This window comes from Hipposideros armiger, unplaced genomic scaffold (assembly GCF_001890085.2).
Source record: "Hipposideros armiger isolate ML-2016 unplaced genomic scaffold, ASM189008v1 scaffold_482, whole genome shotgun sequence".
Lineage (NCBI taxonomy): Eukaryota > Metazoa > Chordata > Mammalia > Chiroptera > Hipposideridae > Hipposideros > Hipposideros armiger.
In genome coordinates this window covers 1,052,420-1,063,648 of record NW_017731832.1, presented here as the reverse complement: position 1 = coordinate 1,063,648, position 11,229 = coordinate 1,052,420, and the positions used below count along the sequence as shown (strand labels likewise).

The following is an 11,229-nucleotide window of genomic DNA, read 5'->3' as shown; positions in this document are numbered from 1 at the left end:
AAGCCAGTAGAGGCTGACACCCCACCCCCGCTGCCATTGCATCTGCCCTGTCTGCAAAGGTGTTAAAGCTCATCCTCTGAAGACCATGGGTCCATCCAGTGGCTCCAAAAGACCTCAGAAGTGGGATAATTCTACACCAGCCCTGCAAGATATCACAAAAGGCAGGATGTACAATGGTGAGGAACACTGATACCACTTGGGCAAACCAAGGTTTCACTCCAAACTCTACCATTTACTAGCTGGGTGACTTGGTAAACTAACCAGGCTTGGCCTCAGTTTCCTCATTTATAAAATGGGATTAATAATAATAGTATCTACCACTTCAGAGGGTTGTCGTATTAAATAAAATAATGTGAAGTACTTAGCACAGCACGAACATGTATGTTAGCCACTGCTACTATAATCCTCACATTTGTGGTATATGAGGGACTAAGAGGGACCCTGACAATCTAACACAATCTAGGGACAACCTGCTTTGCTCTTTTGATCCTGAAGATTTAAGCCCTATCTATTTACTGCTTCCCTGCCATCTTCCACCAGAAGTGGAAGGTACTGGCCCTTTAAATAACTGGAGACCACCTGAGAACAGAATCATGGAGCCTTAGCTATGAGCCCAATTTTGGCCCTGCTTAAAGTCTAGGTTTTAGATTTGGTCTTCTGACTCCCACTGCCTGACCAGGGGCTGAGCAGGAGCTCTCCTGGACTAACTCTCAGGCACCAACCCTTCTGCAAGATGAAAGGCACGTGAGCTGACTCTATCGCTTGTCCAGGGTCTGGGGGATCGTGGGTGGGGTGGCCGCAGGCCTACGTACTGCTCTGACGATTGACAAGATACTCTGATGTGGGAATGTAAAACTGGTGGAATGGGTACCTGATACAGGCAGGGGTGAGAGGGAAGTGGGACCCAGAGTGAAAGATAGAGAGCAAAGTAGGATCCGTGGGCCCTTTTACCCTGGAAATAAATTTCTCAGGTGTGTGAACCCTACCCATGTTCTCCAAAACTAGGCAGGTGGAAAAGCTAGGGGAGGCTGCTCAGAGTTGAAGATGATGGAAGTGGGGGAGAACCCTGTCAATGATGGAGAGGGGCCAGGCATTACCCTTCTCCAGTTCTCCAAGTCTTCAAAGAGACCAGTGACTTGACTTATATCCAGTGCTTTATTAAACATAAATAGTCTCATGAGAGAAGAAATAAATGTGTCCCCAGGTCAACAGAGAGTACATGTATGTGTGTTTATGAGAAAGAGATGCGCAAGGTCCCTGATCTGTGCTGAGGGGAGTGGTCAATCAGGTGGGGCCTGGACCAAACAGTAAGGCAGATGAGGGTCCCTGTCCTGGGGGACTCACTGCTCCTGGGTGCCCCAGGAGATGTAGTCTGGCCGCGTGGCTGCGTGGTACTCGTCAATGAGCTGCTGCACAATCTCCCTTGATGTATCCAGCTCGTCAAAGTTCTCCTTGAAGATGTCCTCCTTGCGGAACTGCTCCAGGAAGGCCTCCCGCTTCCGTAACTTGTCATACTGGCGACAGGTCCGCTCAAAGAGCTTGGGATGTGCAAAAAGCAGGGGTCACAAAGAACTTCGAGGAACAATATGGCCCAGAGAGCCAGGGAACCAAGGCTGGGCTATCTCCACAGTAAAAAACCCAGAAGCAGAGCAGCAGGAATGCAGAGAGGTGAGGCATAACCAGGAAAATGGTTATGGGACGATAGATGCAAACCGTGAGACTCACCGAGGAGATGCTGGTGTGGTTGGCCATCATGAGCCCGCTGACCCGGTGGGCAGAGGGCAGGTAGGGAGACTTCCTCGACAGGGCCACCTGGATGCTGGCTGGGCCCCAGGGGATGAAGTTAGCCAACTTCCGTTCCCGGATCCTCTGCAGGCTCTTGTGGACCTGGGGTGGGCATAGGAGTGGTGGTGGTCGCCTCTCCTCTACCCCTGCAGGTTCCAGGGGTGGAACGGAGGGGCCTCACCTACCTGAGTGGGGTCCACCTCCCCCTGGATAATGTTGAGGATGGCAATGTAGCAGTGGTTGGTCTGGCGATCCCGGCCGGTGGACACCATCACGTTCTTGGGCTGCAGCAGCCGCCTCATGACATCCAGGACCGTGGTCTTCCTCACGCTGGCCACCTGAGGGGAGAGTGGGCCACAGGGACCAGGCCAGCGCTCAGGGCATGGTGCGGGGATGCGCGGAGAGAGAAGAGCAGGCGGCACGTGTCCCCCACCAGACTCGGGGCAGTATGGTCTCTTTGGGGAGTGTCTTTGGATTCAGGTCTATACTGAGCCTCTGCTGTGGGATCACGAAGCTTAGCCCTCCTCAGCTCAGCAAACTCATGCCCCTGTGCAGGAGCATAAGCAGACCCCGTATAGCCCAGGCCCTGCAGGGAGCCAAAGGCACAGGGACACAGGAGAGCAAGTCAGCAAGGAAGTCGTACAGTCTGTGCCAGTCCCTGAGCACAGAGCCTCTGGGGGCTGCAAAGGGCAGGTCCTGGGGCAGCAGGGAGAAGAGAAAGGCTAGCGCAGGGCCTGCGGGCCCCAGGGCCAGCCTGGTCTGGGATCCTGAGGGCCCTTCTCACCGACTGGTCCGTGGTGAGGGGGGTGTAACCAGTCATGAGGAAGTGGAGCCGCGGTGTGGGGATGAGCGAGGCGATGAGGCCGATGAGGTCATTGTTCATGTAGCCGGGGTAACGCAGGGTGGTGGTGCTGGCCGACATGATGGTGGACACCTGGGGACACGGGTGCCATGTCACACGTCTTGCCTGGGCTGGCCTCCCTTCCCCAGGCGGCATTGCAGCCCAAAGGAGTCCAGGGGTGGGGGCTCACCAGCTGATTGATCTGGGAGAAGGATGGGTTCTGGATGTGCAGGCGGTCTGTGGCGATCCGGTTCAGGGCAGTGTTGTCCAGCACCACCTGGGGGGACAGAAGAGGGTGGCAGATTTTTGAGAACAGAAAGAATATGAGCTCTGCCTGAGCCAGGGCTCTGAAGCTCAATTTCCTTTGAGCATCACAGCCAGAAAGACCTATCCAAAAGGGATTTGAATAGCACTGGGGCCCAGAAGATCTCAAGATGAAAATTTTAAATGTATGAAAATGATGAAACAGACAGGGGTATTGGTAGTAGGAAAAGGTAGAATCCAGGACTCACCACACAGTCTGCATTCTGGGTCAGCCTCTTGAGTGTGAGCAGTGAGTTATAGGGCTGGACCACCACGTCGCTCATCTCGTCCTGATTGGGAAACACTGAGTACGTCTGCACCAGCTTCTTGGGGTATCTGGTGGGGGTTGGGAGAAGAGGGTCAGGGCGACAGGCTGGATGCTTAATAAACATGGGGCTTCCAACAACTGTCTGTAAACAGCTGAATCTGGACGGGGAAATTGGTGTGGGGCCACGGGATCAGTAGAGAAGGGAGGCTTGACTTCTGGAAGTCTGTAAGTTTCCCAAAGAGACATCTTAGGATCTAGGGTTCCAAATCCAAACTGTCCATACTCCCTGAACCTTCATCTCTTCATCTAGGACCTAGATGGTAGGGTCTGGTTCCAAGCTGCGGGAGTGGGAGAAGGGCCCTTTCCTGCTCCAGTGAATAGCAAGGCATATCTGAAGGGACTCCCAGTCACTTGGGAAACCAAGGCCTCACCGCCCCTCAAAATTCAGACGTACCTGTCGTTTAGCCGTTCTAAGAGGTAGGAGCCCAGGCCAGAACCTGTTCCCCCAGCGATAGAGTGACACAGCACGAAGCCCTACATGGGAAAGGGGCAGTCAGTGTCTAGGTATCTAATGGCAGGGTTTCAAACTGGACCCTCCCACAATTTCTCAGACTTCTATCTTGCACTTTCCTCCCCCCACACATAGAGCTTAGGGGCCTGCCTTATTTCCAGCAAGGTTGGTGGCTTCTGCCCAATGCAAAGGGTACATAGGTGAGTCTTACACCTAACAGATGGCTTCTAAAGGGTATTGCTGAGCCTTCCCTGTCGGTTCCTATCAGCAGTGCTGAGACACTTACCTCTAGACTGTCACTGCCATCTGCCTCCCGGTCTATGATGTCAAAAATGTCCTCATGGATCTTCTCTCCCTGTACAGGACCACGAGACAAAGACTCTGACCTCACAATAGCGACCCTCGATTCTCCTTATAGCACCTAGAAGTCCTTTTTTGGAGCACAGTGGCCCTGTTTTTTAATCCCATTGAGAGGCAGTATGGCACAGTGGTTAGGAACAGGCACTCTACATCCAGACTGCCTAGGTTCATACATTAGCTCTAGTTGTGACTCTGGACAGGTTACCTATTCTCTCTGTATCTCAGTTTCCTCATCTGTACAATGAAGGCAATAATACAGGTCCATATACACTTATCCAAAATTCTTGGGGCGTATGTTTCAGAATTCAAATATTTTAGATGCTACAAAGGTAATATGGTACATAGAATGTATTTTAAGTACAATGTCAGTGGGGGTCTGAGGTGCACTAATCACATACATTAATATTTCTGCAAAGAAAGGTATAAGTAATGACAACAAATTGGATAGAAATTATAAAATAGCCTGTCTCCATTGAGATTTGGTTTTGCTGCTAAATGAGTTATACATCATCTTTTGCTTTCAGAGGTTTTTGGATTCTGGAAAGGCAGATAAAAGTCTGTCGGCCTGTACTACTTACCTCTAGAGTTGTTGAGAGGTTTAAGTAAGTTAATATATGTTAGCACTTAGTATGGCCTGTCACACACCACGAGCTAGTGTAGTCTCTTAACAGTATTACATAGCTGACTTAGAGAAAAAAAGTCCCTTCAGTCATCTCTCTCTCTCTTCTCCCCCTCTTAACATCCTCCATCTAATTTCATCTCTCTCTAGGAAGTCACTGGGCCTGTCCCCACACAGGAAGGGTATTGTGGGTCCTGCCAGGGAACAGCAAATGACCTGGGAGAATCCGCTGGCCCAGTTGTTGCCAGCTCCTCCTCCATGCTCCGACAGGTAGATGTTCTCTGGGTTGTAGAGCTTGGCATAGGGGGAGTTGAGGATGGAGTGGATCACGCGGGGCTCCAGGTCCAGCAACACAGCCCTGGGGATGTAGTGCTCATCGTCTGCCTGTCAACGGGAGTCCAGGAAGAAACCCAATCAGCAAAGGCCTGCCCAGTCCTCCGTCCTCTCAGTTCTGGCTCCTGCTTGCCCTCCCTCCTCAAGCCAGCAGCCCTGGCTCCTTTGCTCAGCGGGTTTCCCAGTACCAAGCCTCTGCCCTTCACTTCAGGCCCCTTGGGCCCCTGCCGGCCCTGGCCCAGTCGCTGGGAGCACCTGGTAGAAAAAGACGTCCTTGCGGTCAGTGCCTTCGGTGGCAAATTCCTCCACGATGCCCTCGGGGCTGATACCATGCTCGGCGCACAGTTGTTTCCAGAACTCGAACCCAACTGGAGGGGGGAGGCGGGCGGAGGAGAAAGAGGATATCTAGGTCTGGGCAGGTTCCAACTAGGAGCTGGGGGACTGAGCGCCTGGGTCCAGGGATAGGAAGTCAAGCTTCAGGAGTCTCCCATGACAGAGGAAAGGGCTGCATGCCAGCGATTGGGCAGGGAAAGCTCTCGGGATTGGGTAACTGGACACTGGGTCAGGCATGTCCCGCGTTTTGGAGAACTACGATTCTGGTAAGGGCAGATGGTGGTTTAGTATCCCACAGCGAGATCCCATTGAATCTAAGGAACCTGACTAGTGGAGGGGCCGGAGGTTCGCTCACTCTGATTGCCGCACTGGCCCAACTGTAGGGTGATGATTTCCCTCGGCATCGCTCTTCAGGCACCGGCGTTGCAGCCACTCCTGCTAGCAATGCCGCCGTCAGCCAGCCCGCCTGCCGTACGACGCAGGCGCCAAACAACCTGCTCCGCCCACGAACTTTCTCCGCTCCAATGAGAAGTGAGTTCTGGCGATGGTGCTTTCTTATTCATTTGGCTTCACTAATACAGGCTGCGCGTGCGCGGCACCGGATCGGGCGCTGTGCTGGTGAGAGGGGGACATGTTTTGACGCAGCGTTTTCTCTGGGTGGACGCCAGCTAGAACCCATGCGCAGGCGCAGTGTGGAGGGAAGCGACCTCCCCCGATTGAATCGTGCTTCTGCGCAGTTGGTGTTATTGTGACTGTCGGGCCGTGGCCCCGGATGTGGTGGCTGCCTGGGGGAGATGGCAGAGGCAGAGGGGGTGGCTGGGGCCCCAGACCCAGCTTCGGGGCCGACTTTCAGGGGCCGCGGCGCTATGTCGGGCTCCTTGGAGCGGGACCAGCAGGTTGAGGCGGCGCAGCGGGCCCTGGTGGAGGTGCTGGGGCCTTACGAGCCTCTGTTGAGCCGGGTGCAGGCAGCCCTGGTGTGGGAGCGGCCAGCCAGGAGCGCCCTGTGGTGCCTGGGGCTGAATGCGGCTTTCTGGTGAGAAACTGGACCCTCTGAAATCCTTCGAGGAGCGAATTCGTCAGGTTTCTTTAGGGCACTACCTCTCGCCTCACCTGTTTTCTTCGCTGCACTGGCTCCTTCCTGTCTAATCTTGCCTCACTTCCACTTCATCCCACCTGCAGGCTTTGGCATCGCAGTTCTCCGTAGGGCCTTCCAGTTGTCTTCCCTGCTTTACCTGCTCCCGCACCCTCGCCCCGCACATCTGGATGTGGCAGGAGCTTCGAGCAATGTCTTGAGCCGTTCGCGGTGAGCGAGGTCGCCTCATTTTAGCCAGGGAAAGCTGGGTCTCTTTAGGGTCATCACCTCCCTGCTCCTGTCTGCTCAAATGTGGTTTGAAGACTGTCTCCAGAGATTTTAGTAGTTATTGGGGTAGATGCGTGAGGCCTGAGGTCTTGAAAAGATATCATCCATAAGTGTGATACGAAAACAAGCTCTATTGGTCTGAATCAGAATTAGCTCACTCAAGGAAGTTTGTGAAGTCTGAGCATCAATGAGAGACTCCAGAACTGCAACTTGAGAGAAAGTGTTAAGCTTTTAAAGAGCAGTTGTGAAATAGTGATTGAGAGATTTCACCCGTTTGAAAACCTCTTAGGATTGCAACTCTCCCTGTTCCAAGGAATTGGAGAGGGAGGCATCCTTAGCCACGGTAATTGAGTGTGTCTAACAGTGTGCGAGTTTTCCTGCGGTGGAAGTGGGACTCGAAATACACTTTGAATCTGTATGTGTCATGCTCTGTGAAATGGAACTGTTGATTCTCGCAGTTGTCATTACCTAAAGTGGACTTAGGTCTTCACAGGATCTGCCAAGCAGATTGAGGGAAATATTATGGATCAAATTCCCAGGGAACTGAAGTGTAGGGGTGGGGGTGCTTCTACAGCTGAATGAAATAAGACTATTCTGGATAAAGCTGAAACGGAAGAAGGTTTGTGTTTCCAACATTTTTTGGTTTTGCTAAACATAGCTTTCCTCTTCAAATTCATGGTTTTAAAGCCAAAACATTTATTATCCATTCTCTGAAAGAAGGTTTTTCAGTCAGCTGGAGCAAAACAATTCCAAGTTCATTGACAGGAAGACAGTGTTCAGCGATTAAGTTAATCCTCTCACTGTTCGAAGGAGACTCAGGTTAAAGTTGTCACAGTCGTCTGCCATTTGTTGTTTCCAGAGTCTTTAGTAAGCTTGATGGTAAACTTTTCTTTTTACAGCATTCTTCTTTCTTTCTTTCTTTCTTTCTTTCTTTCTTTCTTTCTTTCTTTCTTTCTTTCTTTCTTTCTCTCTCTTTTTCTTTTCTTTGTCTCCATCTCTCCCGTCTCTTTTTTCTTTCTTCTTCTTTTTCTTTTGGTAGTGCTTCCTTGATCCCTAGGTACTTAACTTTTCTCCTGTTGCTCCCTGCCAGAAACCCTTAACTGTAGCATTTCATCCAGGAGTGTTTACCAAAATGACCTTTTCTTTCTTTCCTACTGCCTCCCCATCCTGACCCCTAACCCCAGATCATCCTGTCAAAACTTCATTTCCTGCATTAGAATTGTACTCCCAGGAAAAAAGTTGGCCCTCAGTAAACCAATTTGTATCAAAGTGTGACTGGCTGATGTTTAAAAACTTGATCAGGATTTAAATGAATCCTGATAAAGCAAGGGCTTATTAATGCAAATGGATCAGTAGCGTGTATGTTATTATTTTTGAGGAGGGGGCTTTCCACATGCCCCTTGCCTGAGAGAGATGTTTGAAGTAGAGTGCAGGTGGAGGTCTACACATAAGGAGCTACTCTGACTGAGACACATCTTTAAATGTTACATTGTCAGCCTTAATTTGCTGGCCCCCTGGACAGTGTTTACTTAAGTTTATTAACATGCTATGTTTAGAAGCCCATGCAAGTCCTTTTTTCCTACTCTTGGTCTCTTAAGCATTGTTGTGATGGGTCTTTATCTCGGGCATTTCCTGGTAGCTTGCCTGCTGTGTATCCAGAACACAGTTAACTCTTGTGATTTTCATGACACTCTAAGTAGGTGGGGGAGAGATATAGCAAAATGAAGGTGTGACTTTTGAGATTGAAAGGGCAAATGGGTATTCTATTTATGGAGAGTTCACATACTTATGAAGGGTACAGAATGACTGATAGTCCAGAGGTTAAGGTAGTTTGGCATTGGAGTTCCCAGGAGCGTTTGTTTTAGGAAATGTGCTTCCTCGGAAGGTAGTTTGAGGTTCAAAATGAAAGACTTCACATTTCAGTAGCATCATATTGAATATGGGTGTTTGCTTACATTTCAATTCGGAACGTCGAAGAGTGTTTAATTCTTGGACATTTTAAGTGTTTAGGAAATGAAAGAGAATAATTGGCTCAGGTCAGAGAGAAATCAGTTCTGAAATATTTTTCTTTTATATTGCTTTGAATAATAATATATCACTAACAGGTGTTTTATACATTTTGAGGTATTATAAGATTGGGTAGGACGACAAAAATCAGAATTCAGGTAGGTAGCTTTCATTGTTCTGCATTCTCAGTGAAGGTTTTTCTGTACCTGTGAATGTGCCCTCTTAATGAAAACAACAACACAAAGGTAGAGATAGATGTAGATGCCTTGCTACTATAGTATTTCAAGGCTTTCACTCTTTTTCTTTCAAGTTCCAGAGAAATTATGGAGATCATATCAGAGATCTTCCGCTTACATTGCTTCTGGTCACAGAAGCAATAACAGAGATGTTATTATCTCTAGGACAATAACAGACATGTCAGGCCTCTCTTTCCAATTGCTTGTTTTTTCATTAACCTCAACACCACCTGTAAATGAGTGATTTGGGGGAAGAATATCTGAGTCAGCAGGAGTGTAATCCTGACAGGATCAGAAAAGAAGAACATGTTCAAGTAACTTTTTAGTTTAACCCAGACCTTGGAGATAAGGGAAGGACAGAGGAGCCTAGAAATGTGTGTGAACTCCAAGCACCTCTTCAGTGAATAGCACATGGTTCAAGGAGGGCTAGATGACTGCTGAGCTCCTTTCCAGTTTTTTGTGTTGTTTTTTTTTTCTCTTTAAAAAAAATTTTTTTTTTAAATTAACTGCCTTTCCAGTTTTTAACATTCTATGATTCTAGGTGGACTTTAAATTCAGATACTGATTTAGAACAATCCACAGGTCGATTTTCTGTTGGGATCTGCTTTCACAGTCACTAGTCTGAGTTAACCATACTGTATTCTCAGGGGGATTATGAAATCTATTGTTTTCACAATTGAAAAAATCCAGGGTATTTCCTCTCCTCACCCCACCTCCCCAAATAAAAAAAATGACCCAAGAAGTGATTAAAGGTATATAGAAATTCTGATTTAAGAGGTTCCACTTGGAGAAAAAAAACAGTGGGGAACAGGAAATGGAAGGGAGAGCCCATTTAAGAAACATTTGTTCTGTGAAAAAAAATTTACACAAAGTTTCAGATGAAATCTGTTGAACAAATGTCTGGGATGAGAGTCTTTGGAGGATTCTTGTTGCTTTTAGTAGCCAAGAAGACTCCCAAGGATGCCTTGGGGGTTTTTTGCCTCTCTTTTGCCATCAGTTGTTATCTGTCCTAATTATAAGGTTGGGTGCTTTCTGTCTATTAACATAAGGTAGGGGTCATAGCAGCTAGCTGGTGTCATTTCTGGTTTTGTGCAAGCAGTAACTATCACTACATGACATTGGTTGAGTTAATTTTTTTCATTCTCATTTACCAGTGACAGGCTCATTAACCAGCCAGCCACAAGTGCTGTACAATAATGGGCTTTATGTCCCTATAAGGATGGGATGCTTTGTTCTGAAGGGCCACTGAGAAAAGCTTACTCTGTAATAACAAAAGAACCCAGAAATAGTATCTTCTTTGATTGAAAATAGACATGTGATATTTATTTTATGATTATAGCCTCACACATGCATAAACTTTATGATTATAGCAAACTCTAATTTACCTGTACTAATACTAAGAATCCATGGTATAGTTAACCTCAAAAAAATTTAGTTTTGGAATTTCTTATGATTTTTCTGGACACCAGATTGTTTTTCCAAGGAATATTTTATTTAGACTGATAATTAATTGGATTTTAGCCCCTAATAAAGGGGAGGACAGTTTACAAAAGGACAAAAAGTAATAATCAATGGATATATCAATTTTCATTCATTAGTAATAAAAAATTCTGATGTACATGGCAGTGAGTTACTAATTTCTGCTTATTAGGTTTTTAAAAATGATACTATTTAGTTCTGGGGAGTTATGGAAAAACTGACATGGTTGATAGGAACGTACATTTGACAGGCATTCTGGAAAGTAATTTGGCAACATGTATTAAGATACTTAAAAAGTTAATACCTTTTTAGGTGCTGGGAAAAAATGGGGAGTGATTGCTAATGGGTATGGGTTTATTTTTGGGGTGGTGATAATGTTCTAAATTAGATAATGGTGCTAGTTGCACAACTGTGAATATACTAAAAACCATTGAATTAGACAATTTTAAAAGGTAAAATTTATGGTATACAAACTGTATCTCAATAACACTGTTAAAAAAAGTTAATGCCAGTAATTCCATTTAGTTAATCATAAGTAAGGACAAAGATTCATGCTTGCTGGTATATAGTAAAGCTTTATTACATCAAAACTTTGGAAACATCTCAGTTCAACTAGGGAGAAGTTTAAAAGACTAATTATATATATGATGCAATCATTTGTAACGTTTTGGATGCTTTTCTGGTGATATAGGAAAACATACCTATGTATTGAGTGAAGAAGAAGGTTTTTAAACCAGATATGCCATACATATACTTGCATGGATTTTTTTTATATGTGAAAATTTTTTTTTTAA

The 11,229-nt window shown here is 47.0% G+C and overlaps 2 protein-coding genes across 2 annotated transcripts in view; one reads left to right on the top strand and one right to left on the bottom strand.

The window, feature by feature from the left end:
* Positions 1 to 1,136: 1,136 nt before the first annotated feature.
* Positions 1,137 to 5,837, bottom strand: TUBG1 (tubulin gamma 1). The gene is made up of 11 exons (XM_019667083.1): positions 5,709 to 5,837; positions 5,276 to 5,388; positions 4,904 to 5,071; positions 3,995 to 4,063; positions 3,652 to 3,731; positions 3,139 to 3,265; positions 2,817 to 2,903; positions 2,570 to 2,719; positions 1,971 to 2,123; positions 1,726 to 1,887; positions 1,137 to 1,538 (listed from the first exon to the last, which is right to left on the bottom strand). Exons 1-11 carry the CDS (start codon positions 5,755 to 5,757, stop codon positions 1,341 to 1,343), a joined length of 1,356 nt encoding a protein of 451 aa, XP_019522628.1. The 5' UTR covers positions 5,758 to 5,837; the 3' UTR covers positions 1,137 to 1,340.
* A 234-nt stretch (positions 5,838 to 6,071) lies between these two features.
* Positions 6,072 to 11,229, top strand: part of RETREG3 (reticulophagy regulator family member 3) — a 19,514-nt gene continuing 14,356 nt past the window's right edge. Inside the window, exon 1 of the mRNA XM_019667082.1 lies at positions 6,072 to 6,386. Within this exon, the coding sequence (XP_019522627.1) occupies positions 6,148 to 6,386 (239 nt within the window). The 5' untranslated portion in view covers positions 6,072 to 6,147. The remainder of the gene's footprint in view (positions 6,387 to 11,229) is intronic.